This window comes from Vollenhovia emeryi, unplaced genomic scaffold, assembly GCF_000949405.1.
Source record: "Vollenhovia emeryi isolate VEMERY1.0 unplaced genomic scaffold, V.emery_V1.0 DF939192.1, whole genome shotgun sequence".
Classification (NCBI taxonomy): Eukaryota; Metazoa; Arthropoda; class Insecta; order Hymenoptera; family Formicidae; genus Vollenhovia; species Vollenhovia emeryi.
In genome coordinates this window covers 35,101-55,150 of record NW_011967174.1, presented here as the reverse complement: position 1 = coordinate 55,150, position 20,050 = coordinate 35,101, and the positions used below count along the sequence as shown (strand labels likewise).

Below are 20,050 nucleotides of genomic sequence, written 5' to 3'. Positions count from 1 at the left end.
GGGATTTCATTAACGTGTTTAATGACAGTGGGTGGAGGGACAACTTGTCATGAATAGACAAATATTCTAACGAGATTAACTGCAACTTGTTTGCAATAATGCTGTAAGTTTTTAATTAAAATTTTAAAGATCTCGTTGAGAATAATTTTATTAAATAATCTTATAAAACAATTGTAAAAATTGTTTAAAGCATTTTGTAGCTTAATATTTTAGTAATGTAAATTATTGCAACGGCACAACAATTTCGGGACTATCAAAGCTGGGGGACGATAATTATTGGACTGATATATTTTCCGGACTGTTCTTGACAAATATCTCACGATGCCTTATATTGATCCTCGGTTCTGCGACTTCGCCGCCTTGACAATTCCGCTCTGCCGCATTGTGAAGATTTATAAAATTCATGAATGATTTCTGGATGTGAGATTTCTGGAATACGTAAATTATAACAACTCAGACCTACTGGTATATTTTTCTACAGACAGACCTTACCCTATATAAAAGCTCTTTTTGCTCGGACTGACATTTTTTTTCAAATTATAATATAACTTTAAAGTGGTAATCGTAATACATAGAATTATAGCATTTTACTAATTACCGTTGTAACAACACGGGGTTGTCAAACTCGGAGTTATCAAACGCGGAGTTATCAAACGCGGGGTTATCAAAGCCAAGAGTCCGTGATTATTAGATTGATATTTTGTCACCAAAGTATTGAACACTTTAGACTTGTAGTTTAACGTAATATGAACTTAATAGAATTGTTAATTGTACATTTCTTGTCATAGACTAAAATCAAGTAAGATTTAATTGCATGGGCGGTCTAGATTAACTAATTCCGATTTAATGTCGTATAGTTTGACTATAAATAGAAAAAGAGGATTTAGTCGCCTATAGTCAGCGTAAACTGACTATAGCTGATGCGTGAGTCGCACCGATCATCTAAGTTACCAACTGTATCGATTCCCTGTCCACTTCTACGTCCATTCGACTTAGAATAGACATAGCTATGGATTTGCAAAGTTTTTATTAACATCGCATCAATTGTGGAATAAAATCTCATTTGATAACATGACATAATTTTTATGTCCAAGGCCAATTCTTACATTTCTAATAGCAAAATTCTTAGAGTAAGGTCTGTCTGTCTGTAGAAGAATTTAGTAGTGGGTCTGATGATGTTATAATTTACATATTCCAGAAATCTCTTGTATGTATATCCAGAAATCATCCATGAATGTTCTAAATCCTCAAAGTGCGGCGGAGCAAAATCATCAAGGCGGCGAAGTCGCAGAATCGATACGAAGCCCCGTGAGATATTTGTTGAAGAAGAATCGAGAAAATATCAATCCAATAATCACCGACCCTTGGCTTTGATAACCCTGTGCTGTTCCAAGATTCGCCGACGTTGCGACGACGATGTTTGCGCGGGGCATTGCGACAGCAGGGTCGCAGCCTCGAATGCGCTACGAAAATGCCCGGGTGGGAAAGGGTGGATCGGGGGCGGCGCGCAAGCGTGGTCGCCGCCGTATCGACGCTTCGACGCCCGGGCCGAGGGAGAGAAACGGATTTCTCTGCCAGTAGTGGTAGAAGTCCCTGTCGGGGTCGAGCGAGGGTGCGAATATGTGCGCGTGTGCATAGCGGTGTGCTTTCGCGAATGCATCTCGAGCACATCTCTGCGTAGGGCGAGAAAAATATGTAAGACACTGAGACAGCATCGTGATACGGAAGACAACGACCACGAAGACGTAGAAGACGGGCTTCGAGGACGACGCGTTACCAGAGCACTCGGCTGTCGCTGCTGATTTGGCCAGGGTTCGCGGAGAAAAGTGGCGTGAGAGGGTGGACGGGAGTATAGGAGACTGCGAGAGGCACCGGCGAGGGCTGCTGGTGCACACAATCAGGATGCGACCGAGGAGGTATGTGTGGCGTCGCTCGAATGTGGTCAATGGTACAGTGAATAGCGGACGTATGACGTACATGCCCGAAATCCAGGATGCTGCCGTGGACCACGATGTCATCTTCGCTTCACTCCGTTACATTGGGATTTCGCGATATTCGGATTCGTGTATTACTGTGTGCTGCGTCAATCCATTACTTTTTATTCGGATTCTCTTGCCGCCGCGCGATAGTTTCCAATTGACTCGGAAACTGCGAGTGATTCGGGAAAGCAAACTGGGGAATATTTCAATTCGGTGCCTGTGTCTCGTACCTTTCAGTAATCGGGTCCTTTCTCTCTCGGCGACGAAGGGAAAGCTTGCGCAATCATGTACGCAGTCGGTTGGAACTAGCGTATTCCGTTAATATTTCATAAAAATGATCATCTTAATACGTGTGGAACGTGTACAACGTGTAGAGTTTTTTAAGCTTTTTTTTAGTCGGGTCTCCCATTATGCATCACAATTCTCATATATCTTTCTCTTTTGCCCTACAATCTCCAATTTTATCTAGCTGTATAAACGTCATATTCAATTTTTCACTAATAATAATAATAACAATATTACTTGAATAAACTCGATATAATAAAACTAACAATAATTTTACATAACTCCGTATAATAACTTAAATAATATTTGCATCCTTTAATTTAAATATGATAATAAGTTCTAATTAAGACACGCTGATTAAATAAAATAAATCTTTGACACTTTAAATGATTTTACTGTGAAATCCGAAGCCATGCGATATTACACAAAAATATTCATTTATCAACGTCGCTAAAATAATTTATTCGTAAAAGAAAATTTACTTTCTTGTGTTTCTCAGTCTTTTTCTTTCGTTGTTACGGAAATTGCTAAAAAAAACTTACTAATAAAGCACACACACAGAGGACTATTAAATTTTCATGTTGCGAATCAAGCACGCGGCCGTATCACCCTGAAAATCTACGATGTGCATTGACTCGCGCGCGTCCGCCGCTCGTGGATCACCTCTTATCATGACACATGCGCATGGTTGGGCAAATATTCGGTTAACTAAAGGGAGTAGCTGCTCGGACATGGCTTCGGTTGTTCGTCACCGTGCATTCTGATATGAGAGCGTTCTCGCTCCGACGATAATTGAAGAGCTCCGCTGGGAAAAGCGTTGCTCCGTGTTTTCTTTTTTGTCAGCCGCAATGAGACCATGCCGTTGATTGCCGTCGGATATGAGAATAGATAAAAATAGCAGCGGTTCGAACCCGCGAGGCTGCGTTTGACTCAACCCTTTCATCCTTCGTGTAACCTCTCGGCTACAGATTGAAAATTTTATTAGATTAGAGAATTAAATTAAAGATTAAGTTAGAGATCTTATTGAATTAAGTTAACTGTGTATATCAGATTTCTTTGTTCATTAAGAGACGGGCCTAACTTCTTGTTAGGTTGCTATTGCTGGGTAATTTATAGATAATTTAGGAACTCTTTTCAAAATTTGTGAATTAACTAAGACTAGAATCCTTGTTGATTACGAGGAAAATGATTAAAACTAATGATTTTTATTCTTTTACTATTTATCACATCGTCCAGTTTACCGCATCACTGTTTATAAATTTTATGCTCAAAAATGATTGGAAGGTGGTAAAATTAAACATAAACGTCTTAAGAAAAAAATAATTAAAAGTTGATATACTACATTTCGACTAATTGTAAGTATATTTGCGAACAGATACAAGATAAAAATCCCTCGGAAGAAAGTGAAACTGTTAAAATCCTTTCTAGCTTGAATATTCAATAACGTGATGCTTGATAAGGCGACTAATGGATGTGTAATTATATACAACGATTAAGTGTGATAAAAGTTTGTTGATTATATCGAAGAGAAATGCAGATACAAAGATGAGTTATGATTATAAACATAATAAGATACAGATAATTTTAATAAAGATTATATTTGTAATTTGGAAATATATAAATTAAACGTTGACTTGTACGATTTTTGTTAATGCGCAATTAACATAGTAATTATAATTTTTTCAATTCTTGCAGTCATAATTGACGCAATTTTTTTTTAATAATTTTTTTAGCAGGTTTCAACTTTGTCTTGGCTATACAAATTTCACAAAAAAATATTAATTTATTTATGAAACAAAAATTATCATCAGATAATTAATGCCAGAGTTCAGGTTCCTGGAAAGCATCACGTTGCTTCTCTTAAGGAAAAGAACTGGTGAGTTGCATCAGTAACTGATTATATTCTTAAATTTATTCACAAAAAAAACGTATGCGCAAATTCCGTTCTTACAGAAAAGTTGTAAGTCAATTGGCTAAAAGTCACGCGATAACCAATCAACTTGCAAATTTTTAGAGCCGAATTTGCGCGCACACGCTTCTCTCGCGAATAAATTCAAGAATCTAGTCAACAATCAGTTCTTTTTCTCAAGAGTTCATTCTTTATCTACATTATAAATTCAATTGTAATTATATTAAAGGTTGAACGATCATTTCTGTCATCTTACAGAGATAATATTGACTCTATTTTACGAAAGAAAATGACTACGCTGAAACAGTTCAAATCACCGTTTGACATTTCTCTTGCAATTTTCTGTCTTAAACGGCAAATATTACATATGTAAGTTTGTCTTCAATCATGCCAGGCAAAAATAACGTAGGCAGATATATAATAGTTTTGCCACATATTCTATGTCCTGAAATGACCGAGTGCCCTTTCAACTACTTTGATCGTTTAATCACTCTGAAGTCAATTTTCCCATAACAAAAAGGTTACAAAATGCTATCGTGTATTGTAACTTTTCCATTTTTATCGTTACGTTTAAAAACTTGGTAAAAAACGTAACATCAAAGTTATGTTTATACAAATTTTGCTTAATTAATTAATTAATTGTTTTGTAATTTCTATGCTTTCCCAAAATTATAATTTTTAAAAGATATTTACTTTTAATTGTAACTTAATAATATTAATAACTCAAATAACATTAATCTTTTAATACTTTTATTAAAATATTGTTGCTAAAAAAATATATATTAACCAGAAAATTAGTAGCTAAAATGATATTCATAGAAATTCTATATATTGTTAACATTCAAGAAGTTGTTGGTATTGTAAAATAATTGAAAATGTTTATAAAGCCAGTTACGTGTTGATATGTTTTTGATCGACATATTCTATCTTCCGTTATTCTATGCCATTGAATAAAAAGTGTTTTTACTATGGTGATAAATAAAAAATAAAATTATTACGTCCTTATAATAATTCTCATAACAGGACATAACTAATGAATGACTGTTTCTACACTTTTCAATTTACGTTCCAATTTTACATTTTACGTTTACATTACATGTTTTACGTTTTAATATTAAAATAATTTTTATTTGTTAGTAGAAATTTGTCTATTATACATATACAAATTATATATTGTATGTATTATGAAAATTAAATCCGCTATTATCCTTTAACATTTACATCAATTGACGAGTAACAACAATTAATATTTACAATAATGAGAAATTAAAAATGAATTGTGGCAATCGTGACGTAGAGGATTGTGCGCTGGTCCGGTAATCCGAAGACCGAAATCGCTTTCTCCAACGTATTTTGGTAAATAAATATTATCTCCAACTAAAGAAAATTGCTGGCGATTATTTCGCGTTCTGACAATCTCATTGGTCAATATTTATATCGTACCTTTGTTACGTTTGCTGCAAGAGGAATGTGACGATGCGTAGAGAGACGTGCACTGTTCTAGTGAACCAAGATCAAACTTCACATCCGACCGTCAATCGTTAGTTTTATTCAATTATCACTTCTCGGATGGCAATGGCAAACGATCGAGAGCTTTTCTTGCCCGGAGGAAATCCTTCTATAGAGTTCGGAACGCACAAATATATGTATGCAAAGAAGTCACAATCCTCAGTAATGACGGACCGACCGAACATGATAAAAAAGAATCAAATGAGAAGATAAATAGTGAAATCACGCGCTATGGAAGATGACGACACCAGTTGCGACGCGAGAGGAAGAAAAATAGCGAGCGTAATTACTCAAGTCGTAACATACTTGAGGCTTCATTAAGCTGCTTTTTATGTAACAAAGTCTCGATAGTCGCGTGTCGGTTTATGACGGTTTGCTTATAATTAAGTAACCATTATAAACGATAATTATGACATATATCGATCTTCGAGTTGATTACGTGGCTTTCATGTGGGCACGTGCCCACGCATCGGTTAGAGTTGCAACTGGTTTTGAATTGTTGTTGGTTGCGAGTCTGCTGAAAGGCCAATTCGCTGGAAAGCATGTAATGCCCGAGAGACGTTCGGTTGAAAGTTCAAAATTAATGTAAGTTTATCTCCGAACGAATCATATCTTCGATACTTTTCACTTCATAAAACTGCTGAGAAACAATTGATTCCGTTATGTTATCTATAAAATATTTTTTACTTTGCAAAATATAACATAATTTTATACATTTATACACAGCATAAATACTAAAGAAGCTGAAGGAACAAATGTTATGGTTATTCAATTTTTTCAAAGAAATTCTTATTATCCAAATATGCAGACCTGATCTGTTTAGCAGACCTGGGACAATCCTGATAATTATACAATTTCTAAATACTTGTACACGAAGTTGCACCTCATTGAAATATTGATTACTGCAGTTGTGGACAAAAGTATTCATACATAAAAGTTAGAATAATTTGAGAGTACAAATATTTAAATATTATATGCACAAATCTGAATGAACATTTTGTAGAAATTTGTATGTGTACAATTAGAAAATAAAAGAAAGAAAATCTCACATCTGATTTTTAAACTTGTATCTAATCTTTCGTTTCGTAAGCTTAAAAAACTTAACTTTTTGATTGCATTATAAACGAATGATACAAGTTACAAATGCCATAACAGAATCATGCAATTAATTATCGTACTTAATTAACGGGTATTTAAAAAATAAAGCGCGACGTTCTTCCAGATGAAAGTACAATGCCAAGTGTCTCGATTGTCTACGCTTGTCTACGCTTTATTATATACACGCTATTACATATTGCTTCTGCTTTGTGTCACCGATGATGCTACGTGACAGTGTATCACCTTGTCATGCATAAAATGTGAAAGTTCCACTTTAATTCGGGAAACACGACAAACGGCACAGTGCTACACAATACATTCCTCCATTCAGGATCGACTCAGCTAAATTATGAATGGCGGTCGATACTTAGGGAGGGAAACTGTCATGCGGGTAGTCTGCGGGGTGTTCCCACCAGGGAAGAATTACGTGGCTTTCGCGAGAAAATAAAAAGGAAGAAAAGTCTCCGGTGGCGGCGTACATTATCGACACGAACGATCCAGAAACTTGTCCAATACGCTCATTCTATACGTTATCTAACCGATCTATCCTTCGGAATGCAATTTTCCTATGTACCTCCCTCTTCTCCCCCGATCTCCTCTCCTAAAACGTAACTGGACTAACACATTGACCTCAAACTTGAAGATGAACGGCACGCGTGATGGTCTTAATTTAGAAACTCTCATTATTCCTCACAAATAGCATTTGTCTAACGACAAGTCAAAGTGATCTTTTTGATAAATTTATCATTTATTCCTGCAATGAAATCTTTTTTATGTCAAAACTAAATATCCATGAATAATCATTGCATAACATTTATATCAGGAAATCGGATTATACTAATCCAAAAGGCTTTCAAAGGAACCTTAATGGATACATTTGATAACAATAATGTAATGATAAATAATATCAAGTAAATAAAATATGAAATTTTAGAGGTGACAATTTTTATTTTACTTGACTTATTTTACTTAGAATTACTATATTTTACAAATTACTATATTTTACTTAGAAACTGTCTCGGCAAAAGGTGTGATTAGTCAGTTAGATAAAATGAATTTACAAAAAATGATCAGTGAATAATAAATATAATATTAATAATCGCAATACCAATTGATTCTTTTGTATTTACAGTGACACGGTTACATCGATTGTATATCAAGATCCTCGAAGACATAACTTCAGTATCGAGGACTCATTTGCCTAAGGACTTAAGACGTTCCTTTCCAAGGGTGCGGAGTAGCCTTGGGACGTAAGGAAGAATACTGCAGCGTGCAGAAACCGAAGGTACAATCTTCTAGGAAGGTCCAGTACCTGGCAGCGGAAAGATCGCGAAAAGAGTGAAGGGTAAAAGCATCTAAGGGCGGGTGGGGGGATGCAGCTCGAAAGGGTGGCGGCATGGAGGAGCACTCGTTGGAGGCTCTCATGCAGGCGAGCCTTATCTTCGTGGTCGCCGTCGCCATCATCGTCTCGAATCTCCTCATCATCGTCACCTACCTCAACTTCCGCGGTAAGAATTCCTTGCGTTCGCAAACATTGCACATTTCAAAATATATGTTAATTTTAGCTGTCGATTTTAATCTTATTGTTAGGTGAACACGCACTCAATATTCCACCGTACGCTCCGGTTATTCTTTTCGTTGCATACACTTTTTTTGAAAGTCATGAGCAGTATAACTTTATTGTTAATCAAATTTACAGATTACAGATATTTATACTTTAGATATTAAATATCTAAATCGAACCTTAGATTGTCAGAATTGTCATGTTCAAAGATGTTTCAATCGTTGAGAATTCTGAGAATCTTAGAATCATAATTGGTTACTAATAACACTGGCCTATGTTAATAAAAAGAGAAATAAACGAATTTGTGCCAGTGAACGGATAGGTAATAATAACCGCGTATTTTATTAAGAATAATTTATTTCCAGGTCCCTCCGAGGTGATAAACTACTACTTGCTTTCACTCGCCTCGGCAGATCTTCTATGTGGTGTGTTGGTGGTTCCGCTCTCAGTGTATCCAGCGCTGGTTCGAAGATGGGTCTACGGAGACATCGTGTGCCGACTCGTCGGTTACTTGGAAGTCACACTTTGGGCGGTATCAGTATATACCTTCATGTGGATCTCCGTAGATCGCTATCTTGCTATCAGGTATATCACAATTGCATCGCACATCTTGACAATAACAATACATAGCTATCCAGTTTACTTGTTACATTTATTTTTGCTACTGTTGTACAAGTGTATTATATATTTTTAATTGTAGCAGTTCTCTCTTGCAAAACGTCACGTCTGAGATTTGACTTCTGCAAGATCCCTCCAGAGGGATAGGCCTAATATCTGGCTCCAATTTATTATGACTTTTGCAGGAAACCACTGAGATACGAGACAGTACAGACGAAAACCCGATGTCAATGTTGGATGGTCTTCACGTGGATCAGCGTGGCGATGATGTGCTGCCCGCCCTTGCTCGGCTTCAACAAGCCGATCTTCGACCGCGAGGCCTTCATCTGCATGCTCGACTGGGGCAACATGGCCGCATATACCATCACGCTGTCCATCCTCGTGTTGGGGCCGTCAGTTATCACCATCGTCTACACGTACTTCTACATATTCTCCATGATGAGGCGACTAAAGTCCGGCGTTCTAATCCACGACAAGGAGTATGCTACTGCGTTATCGGAAAATCTGAGCAATCCGAGTCACATCATGTCCTTCGTCCTAGTGATGACTTTCTGGATATCATGGGCACCATATGCCGGATTAAGGATATACGCGGTCGTTAACGGACCTCCTCAGGTGATAATTCTTGCAATCTGTTAGCTTTGAATTAATATTTGAAAGAGTAAGTTTTTTTCTTCTAAGACACGCATAAATTTAAATATACTAATTAAGTATATTCGGTAAAGTTGACTCGTTTAAATTTAATAGTATTAAATGATGTTCCTGTAAGATGAATTTAATATCTTACAAAGTAACAAGCTCAGAATCGATTGAGAAGGAAATAAAAATCATATAGGATTAAGTGCAATTAAAATCAAAAACAATATCTGGACTTACATTCGATTGACTTCTTTCGACAATTAAGTATCAACAAAATTAAATGGTTGATGTAACTTTCAAATTTGATGCAAAGAATATTACAATTTATAAATGCTCCTATTTCGCTGATGGCATATGACATTTCTGTTCTAATAAAAATTACTTCCCTGAAAACGCTGGTATTAGGACGACTATAATGACACTGGTTTGACATTGTTATGATTTAAAAATAACTTTGAACTTTGTGAAAAGAGCCATTGAAAATGAGACGATTAAAAATGTAGGTCGACACGTTGGTAAAGCAAAGTAGGTTAATAGAGAATGCTCGCTAGTAAGAAGTTCGCATGCAAGGGTATACTTTGTGTGACACTTTTATAGAAGAGAGAAGATACGAGAGAAATTATGAAGTATGTCTCTAACATTTACTTGTGCACAATATTGTTTATTTCTTAATAGGAATTAAAGTCAACTTTATTTTTCTCTTGTTTTCATTAGTAGAAGTTAGTTTGATTGATTGAATTATTATAAAAGATTTATTTCTTTTTGCGCTTCTATCACGTATGTGTAATAATTACTGTAAGAATTAGAATGATCTATTTAGCATTGCGCGCAATTGGCCCCAAAAATGTTTAACGAGAATGCAAAAAAATAAATCAAGCTTGCAGCTTTGAATTGCGAGAAAAAATAATGGGAGGAATTAACAAAAGGGTGACTTCTGGCCATAGATTATAAGAGTTAAATATCTCTTGAATCTCTTAAATATTTATTAAAATATCTCTAATCTGATTCTATTTTGCTCGACCATAGGTGCCGTTTTTACACTTTGCCGTGGTGTGGCTGGGAGTAACAAACAGCTTTTGGAAAGCGGTTGTACTCAGCATACTAAGCCCCCAGTTCCGGTTGGCCGTGCGAGTGCTCTGTCTGACCATATGCTGTCGGCACAGGCGACTTCCGCCGGAACTCCTCGGCCTCGACGACGACGACTAATGTCACATCGACTACGTCTACAAGCAGCAACGCTTCTGTTGCGTTCTGTTCTATTCGCGACGCATTCTTAAGAAGTCGCTTTCATCTCTCTTCAAGGATCGTCCTCGCATCTTGGCACCACTCGCAAGACGGTTCCTCAAAACTTCGTGCTCTGAACGAAAGGAATGAATAAAAGTCGCGAATAAAGGACTCATAAATGTGTCGGTACTGGCTTTTAATTTGATTAACACAAAGGATTTATTTAATTAAAGTAAATGACAAATAGAAATAAAAAATACATTTAGCGACAAACTAAATAAGATAAATATTATATGAGACATTAAGAAAAAAAAATTTGAAATACGAAAGCAGTTTGTAAGCATATAACAGTGAAATATTTGGACTGTGTAGAGTAAAAAAATATAGAGTTCTAAATTTTGTTTTAATTATGGAAAATTAATATTTTTCCACAGAGAAAAATCTATATTGTCTGCATTCTAATTGTATTCACGTATAGTTATATAAATGAAAATTTATATAATATATCATGTATTTTCCCGAGGAGAATGGTTTTCTGTAAAGAAATGTTAAATTTTGCCCGCTTGTGAAAGATTTACAAGTATGAGACACTGAGAAAAATCGAAGGTACAAAGAGCAAATTTCCCAAATTTTGAAGAAAAATTAAATATTTGGAAAGTTCTATTAATAACTTGCACTATCTTGCTCATTGCAATATCATAGAAACAATACCACAAAAGTAGTTAAACGTTCTTTACTAAAATTATTATATTCAATTAAATCTCAGATAATATAGACAGCTTAAATATTACCTAGATTGAACTTTATAAGTAATCAAAATTACAATCAATATTTAGCTTGTCCAATTTTCGAAATAAAAAAATCAACATTATGACGGTCCATTTACATGAAAAAAAAACAAACATAACACGAAATAGCAAAAAAAATGCGAGTGGTGCAACGAGCTTTGCGAAATGTTTTGCCGGCGGAATTCGGCGACTTCGCCGACGCGCGTCCGTTTCTTTAAAATAATCTCGCTTCGCTCAAACACGCTAAAGTCCGTTAATTAAAGTCCCGTCAATCGGGATAACTTTCTGCGCCGTATACGAAGATAAAAGAAAACGGAGAATCGTTCTACGGTATTTAAAACTAATCGTCGCCTAGTTTACGTCGTAAGATCACGCTCAATAAATGTCGTAGCAAATTATGCGAAAATCGTGAGTTACTAATGACTGTCGCGCAAGCAGGTTACAGATCCAATCGTAAAATTGATCCATTAAACGACGCCGGAACATATGCGGGGAGAGAAATTAGTCAATTAACGGAGATGCCTCTATGAATGTGACGCGTCGTCGGCGACGAGTTTTGCGTCGTCGAAGTGTCGTCGTGCCCGTAGAACACCCTCGATGAAAGATAATCGAGTGCCGAGCGTGCAAACGTTACGCTTTTTTAACGCGCTTCCTAGCCGCCGGCTTTCTATGCTCTTTCTCTTTCTCGTCGAGAAACAAACTAACATGAAATCAAGGAGTCCACGCGTCCTTAATGCCGATTTATTCGCTTATCCCTTTTTTTTTATTATTACTACACTTTGACACTAACAAATACCTATAATCGTAAAACATAGTAAAATTATTAAAACGATATAGTTTTTACGGCTACTTGACTAGATACTTAAAAATATTAACAGCATGCTCATACTAAAAGGGATAAGCCGACAACTGCGAGTTTGTCAACTAATACGAACAAAAAGTTGGCGAATTGCGCGCAAAATTCTCTAATTTCCACGACAAATATGAATCTCGCATAATTCTTTTCTCTTCTTATCGAGACTCACTTTCGTTAACGTCTCAGCAAGAATTAATTGCTTCATTATTCGAATGACGGATTTTTCGACAAGAAAGAAAAGTGCCTCTCTTCAGGATCTAGCTGGGTTCTTATTGGCTTTCTTGACGAACTGCATTAACAAAATACCCTCCTCATGGAAATCAAAATATCGTCGTTTAATCTAATTCTTAATTTAGATCACGCGCTAGTTTTACGGGCATTCTAACTCGGCGCCCGCTGTAAGCTTTATTACTAATCTTGTACTAAATGATACGAAATCGGCTAGCAACTTTTTTGCATGAGAGCGTAAACTATTGCGTCCAATTTTCGCACGTCTACGTGAACCATGACAACTCGAGGCGCAATTTCGAATGTGTTTTGGACAGTTCATGTATAAGCCAACCAACGTTGAAACTGGAATCGATATTCTAGAAGAAGGCAAATAAAAAGGTACATGTTGATCGTATAGCAAAAACTCGGTTTCGCGAAATACTTCTATGAAAATGAAAAAGTTTCGACTGCTTAAATTTAGGCGTAGCGCAATCAACGAGTGCAAATGCAAGACACAGACCGACAATTTAATTTAACTCTAGATTGTAAATGTAAAAATATATACAAACATTTATTTGAAACTATGGAGTGTATTTGCCATACGTCTCACACACAAAAAAAATGAAATGCAGTATATTCTCGATCATTTTTGTAAAAAAAATGTAAATGTGCTAATACGAAAATCAGAAAAAGGCTTTTGTCTGGGACTTATTTGAAATAATTATATCACTTAATGAGCTAAACTAGACATAACGATTAGGAAATAGAAACACCTAAAGTTTTTCACCTGACAGTGAATAAAACATTTGTCTGTGTTTTGCAAGAAATTATAGATTCCAACACAAGGAGAATTAGCAAACGTGAACAGATATGTGACGCCTACTACTAATAGCATGGAATGCTAGAATTAGGCTGAACTGCCACGTAATGTCGCTAACAATGAAAAGCGAACAATGAAATTTGCCAAAGTTTTTTCGCTGTGCTCCTGAATAGTGCTCGTATGGATGTATGGGCGCGCCCTAATATTTTCGACAAATATTAATTCTGTAAATGAAAATCTATATGCAAATCGGTGTCTAGAAAGTCTCAGCTTCTATTTTTTACTATAGACTCTAATACCTTTCATTCAAACGTAACTTTTCTCTAAGAAATTAATCCGATAGGAGTGTTTAATTGCTGTTTAATTCGTGACATTTAAAGCGTTGAAAAGGCACAGAAGTGCTTTTCTGTGAACGAAGAAGAACAGTCCGAAACGTCTATTTGTTATTTTGAATACAGACTAAAAATGTGCTTGTGCTTTTTACCTTGAGTACTTGATTGCAGCAAAGCAATTTAAACATAAAACGGTTACTTTTATTATGTATAAAATAATTTTTTTACAAGTAATTTGTATAGTTATGTATGTAATTTTAAACTACAGATAATAAGAGTTTAATTTTAACAGAATTATTAATAGATATTATTTGTCGTATATATATTTTTCTCAAACTATATCTCCACAAGTACAATTTTTGTTTAACGTTGTAAGGAAATATATTAAAAAATTTATTTACAGATTGTACATTTTCCGGATAATTTAGGAAAAGACGAAACGACTTGGTTATGAAATTTATTCAGCAATGTAACAAGAAGATGTAAAGGACGTTTTATGATATTATGATGTCTTAATTGTACAACGGAATCAAACAAAACTATCAGCTATTTTCTAGTTCGAGTGTTAGCTATATAAATCGGCTGAAAACCTGGCTAAAAAATAACGCAGGTTCGACTACAATTTAAGGAAAATTTCGGGGAATGTTCAAAGATATCAGATGTAAATAAGAGTATAAAATCGTACGAAGTATATCAAGTTGTCGTATGTTTTCGTATGTTATCGAAAATTGTTATAAAAGTTATTGCCAGTACAATGAGTAACGGCGATGTAATTACATAATGGAATACTTCAAGCTCAACCGTGAAGACTTAATACTATATAACCGCATTACTTATTGCGCTGATAATAATACAAATAAAAATGATAAAAGCAAGCATAATCTGTGTTATTAACGTACACGTTTCCGGTCCCAAAAATGTTTCCCCAGAAAGATTCCATGTTTTCGAACTGCGACAATTTTTTACCGGATTCGGCTATGACGCGCTAACAGAATTGCGAATATCTCATTGTGTGCATAAAATTGCTCGTGATTCTTTCGTCCAGATCCGAATATCAAAACTTTACTCCTGTACTCTAACGTCACCGCTGCACAGTGGTTCGAGATGATTGTGTAGAATTGAAGGTCTTCTCTTTCTCTCTGGATAAATAGTCTTTTATTTTAGTATCTACGATTGACTCTAACATCACACTGTGGACTTAAAGATTTCAAAATATCTATTTAAAATACTTCAAAACCATTAAAATATTATTTAGTATTAATTACATATTGATTAAATTTTTATTTAGCATCTTGGATAAAATGTTATTAAAATATTGCAAAAATTTTTATAAATAAGATAATTAATAATTTATATTAAAACAATAGATTATATTTTACTTCAAGTATGAAAGACATTGACCTCAGATTTCCAGCATTGACAAAGCTGCATATAGGACTATTATAAATAATTTATTATTTCAAGTAAGAAATTTAAGTAAATTGTATGCATTTATTTATAATACAACAAATAGTATTTGTATAATTTTAAGTTACAAATTTCTCTTTGAAATAACGCCACTTATAATCACTCCGCGTTGTGATCTTAGAGTTATATATCTAATTAAATCAATAATTGAATAACATTTTTATAGCTTGTTTTTCTTTGTACGTTTAAATGTTTCGTGACACTACTAAATTGTATGCCATAAAAATAGATCTCGCGCCACTCTGCACACGCGGATTCGCCAAAATCGAGCAGTATTAAATTTCTCAGCAATTACGACATTCTAAACACGTGAAAGTCGCTCAAAAGGAAAGTGAAGAATGGTTGCATGTGAGAAATTAAGATTGTCAAATTGAAAAAAAACACAAGAACCGGTTACCCAAGTGGATTTGATTGTTGCAGTCGATAAAAATGAGTTTGTCGATGATGAATAGAAAACTGAATAAGTAATGAGAAAGACGCTAGGAAGAATGCAAAAGAAAATAATGAGCGAACAGAATTGGTCCCTGGCAGTTTCCCGGGCGGCCTCCATTATTAACGATTAATTACATTTTTGTACCTAGCTGCTAGTTTTTTGTACTAGTTTTGTAATGTACCTCACCACGAGCGCGCTGTTATTACATATTTTAACTGATTGTTCGCAGATGCATCGTTTTGATCGATCGCACGTTTGCGATCATCTTGATAACGCGATTGACGATTTTCGTACAGAATCGAGTTGTATGCTCGGTGTGGTAACCGTAAAAGTCGCATCACAGAAATGCTTATGCGTTTGATAGTCCTCCGAAAATCGTAGAAAATTTATGTAATATCAATGTAAAGGGATATTTATTCAGTAAAATAGATATTGCATTGAAACATTATTACTAAAAGTATATGTATAGTATGCACTCTTGATTACAATTTGCAATTTTAATTAAAACATAATATTCTTATTGTATATAAAAATAAGAAAGGTATGGTAACACAAAGATAATAAAATAAAAGTTTCTTGCAACTAGGTGACAGCTAACATTAATTTTTCAAATATTTGATAGACATTACGATTTGTGGAGGACTAGAAGAAATTGTTGCGCGATTTTATTGAGTCAGTTTTTTTTACACAAGTGTAATATATATATTTTTATTGGACAACGAGGCGTTTCATCTTCCGATGTTCGCAGTAAATTTATCCTAGTGTTAAGTGTTATGTTTTATAATTTTTATCTTATTGTTAGATACGTGCGATTGAGATTACCACATTTAGTATATGAGGTAGAAAGAGACGTCTTGAGAAATTATTTACAGATCAGGAATGCTTCATGCGGTCAATCAGCGTAAAGTCAACACATAATGTAATGCAAGTTGCATTTTGCCGACTGTATGAGACGGTTTACAGACACACGCACACACATAATGTCAATTTTCGATTATTTAATTGTTACATTTGTACAAAATAATATAATTATGTATAATTATATGCGCGTGCGAATAGTTGCTGCGTGATTATATGAATCACTACTAAATAACTCGAAGTTATCGCCAACTATAAACGCTGCAGGACAATCTAACAATAAGAATTGTAACAATAATCAATTTTCCGTACGCAATTAAAAATCATATTATTTCGACAAATTAAATTTATGACAGCAATATATAATTTTGTATTTAATTTCAAGAACGATGTGCAAGAAAAGTTAATGCTATTTCATTTTTATATATTATTATAAACTATTTAATGTAGAAAGTTAAAATATTGTAAGAAGTTGTAAATTTTTACTGAATTATTAGTAAATAAAAGTAATATAAATGCAACATTTTGTGTGTGAGCGCAACATATCGATAAATATTAGACATATAAATATATGTTTTACACGTTATTATTTATGTTATAAGTAAATAAGCTTTAAATTTTATAGGTAAAAGTTCTTGTTGTTATATAGTTATTGTCTAATCTAAAAACTACGATGTGGTTTGTAAATCGTTTTATTTGCTCGATAAAATGTTAACTCGTATGTAGGCAATCAAAATAGATTTTAAATAATAAATAATACATGATACATTTTTTTAGGGCGGACGCACTGTTAAAACGAAGATAGCATTAATCGATTCCAATAAACAGATTGTTATCTCGATTGTCTCTTAAAATTAATATTGATGGAACGTTAGTAATGCGCAACATATGCATCCGTCTTAAAAATACTAATTTGTAATAGAAATGAAGAAAATGCGCACGCAAAACGCCGTGGAAGCAATCCCGATCGGAGTGTAATGAGCGTACTAGATATGTCATGACGATAACGTGATATAACTTTGATGATAATGGTACAATATTAAAGATTATTGTCCTAGAAATTAGTTTAGTGAAAAATATTACAATAATAAACAAAGAGGGCGTAGATGCCACATATTTCACTCGATATGAAACTCGATATGAATATGTCTAGTTTCTTCATAATTCCACCTTCTTCCCTCTAATTTATTTGTACGTACAAAAAATTCATTATGGAGTCACACATTATTATTTAAATACATATAGATACCAAATTTCATCAATAGTATAACATGAAATCACTTTATATTTTTCATATCAATTTTACACAGGTATCATCAATATCTTTCTTTTATTACAATTATTACGGCACATTTTTATATTTAGACAAAAATGAAATTAATATTTTAAATAATTTCGTATAAATTTTTTGTATCAGTATTTTCATATTTTTAAGATTTTCTTCGCATTATTTCTTTCCTAAATTACATAAAGTTATGTAGTTTATTAAAAAAAGGCAAAGTTAGTAAAGCAGTTACTATATTAATTTTCATTACATAAATATATTTTACTTTTATTTCAACACAAAAATACAATTTGTGATCAATGTGTTTGACCTGACACTAACTGGTACTTGGTTGGGGGTGGTGGAGTAGTGGAAAGGTTACTCTACCTTAGTCAATACTAAACGTTAGTCGATACAGCTTGACAATATCTCCATTTGTCAGAATAAATCCGAATAAATTCATGTAACAGCAAAATCTATACATAAAATAATTTTCCATATTAATTGTTGGAGAAATTGAGTCGCCAGTAGTAAGTTAAAACCTTTGTAATCAATAATTGAGTCGACAAATTCTGGCACAATTCATATATTTAATTATTCACGACGTTTCGATCAGTAATTAGAATAAAGAAAAGGATCAGTATTACTGATCGAAACGTCGTGAATAATTAAATATATGAATTGTGCCAGAATTTGTCGACTCAATTATTGATTACAAAGGTTTCCATATTAACTCTTACCTAATGTTTTATATAATTAATTTATTATTAATAACCAGTTTCATAAACATTTTCTTTTTCATAGATAAACGACAAATTAAGGATTGCAAGGTATGTACACCAAAAATTTTTCTCAAAACTTTCAATATTTATTGATATTATAATAAATCTTTTAATAGTTATATTTTAATACGTGCGAATTTCCATTTCTTAGGAAACATTTTCATTAAAAATCCGGAAATAACTTTTCCTTTTTAAATTTTTTATACTTTTATCATATATATTAAATTTTAAAATATTTATTTAAATGCAGCTAAAGCGCAGATTGAAACACTTTTTAACTTCTTGTTATTTACCTTTACATTTTAAATAAAATTGACGGTAAATTCTTAAATGTTATATATTGCATATACATATATATGTTTATACGGAGCAAATGTAAAGGGACTGCAGAGTCAATAGGATAAAGCAATAAAAATATTATTAGTCACTTTTTAATCAAACTTTAAGCTTTCGTTAACTTTTTAATCAATTTTCTGCACGAATGTTTCTGTATTGGCGTTAACTGTATATTATTAAATTTATTTTACTTGGCCATATTTTACAAAATTACTAATAATTGAATAAGTTTTAATCGTGCTGTAATACCTTAGCATCTTCTATTTTTGTATATTTATTTTACATATATACAAACACATTTGTGCATACATGTATATACATGCATATATGTTAATATTATACGTATTGACTAGTATCGTCAATACGTTGCGCGGACATTCATGCAAATAATAACCACAGTATTTCAAAAATAACTGTCGCATTGTAGTTTAATCAATAATTGTCTATATTATTTTACATCAGTTGCTTCTTAATAGCTGATAACGTCGGATCACTCGAGTCGATTTGATGTTTCACATTAAATATTTTATTTAAGGTGTATGTACATAGTGTGTCATTAATATTAATAATAAATAAAATCAAATTTTGTCTATTCTCAGAGACATCTTTTTTAACTTTGCAACATTTCTTGAACGAGTGACGGAAGGAGGGAAATAGATAGGGTGAAAGAAGGAGAATGAGTTCCGGCTAAAAGGAGAAACAGTGCAGTTAATGTCGCATTACGGCACAGACTGCACGAGGACGTGCATCGTTCTGTAGTGTCCTCTCGCAAAAGAAGATTTCAGAAGTTTACGACATGACGGAAACCAGCGACGAGGCCAGAGTAAGCAAAATTGAGACCAATGAAACTATTAATAACAGCTTAGATTTATGAGAATGCCTTAAACAAGTGTTATTGATTTATTCGAGCGATGCGCCCGGTTCCTGCCGGTACCAAGACCAATTACCGATCACATTACCGCTTTTTAACGACGTCTTTGTGCATCTAAACAGCGTGAAATATCACGGCAAGATGTACTAGCGTTCCTCAAGATTGTAGATCGCAGTCTTGAGCGAAGTTGAACATATGCCCTTTCGTA

At 34.0% G+C, this 20,050-nt stretch overlaps 1 protein-coding gene across 1 annotated transcript; it reads left to right on the top strand.

Annotated features, from left to right (window-relative positions):
- The first annotated feature begins 1,405 nt into the window (after positions 1-1,405).
- Positions 1,406-11,007, top strand: LOC105562238 (probable G-protein coupled receptor 52). Its single transcript, XM_012012903.1, has 5 exons — positions 1,406-1,916; positions 7,913-8,288; positions 8,710-8,929; positions 9,148-9,577; positions 10,628-11,007. Exons 2-5 carry the CDS (start codon positions 8,177-8,179, stop codon positions 10,805-10,807), a joined length of 942 nt encoding a protein of 313 aa, XP_011868293.1. The 5' UTR covers positions 1,406-1,916; positions 7,913-8,176; the 3' UTR covers positions 10,808-11,007.
- Positions 11,008-20,050: the final 9,043 nt, after the last annotated feature.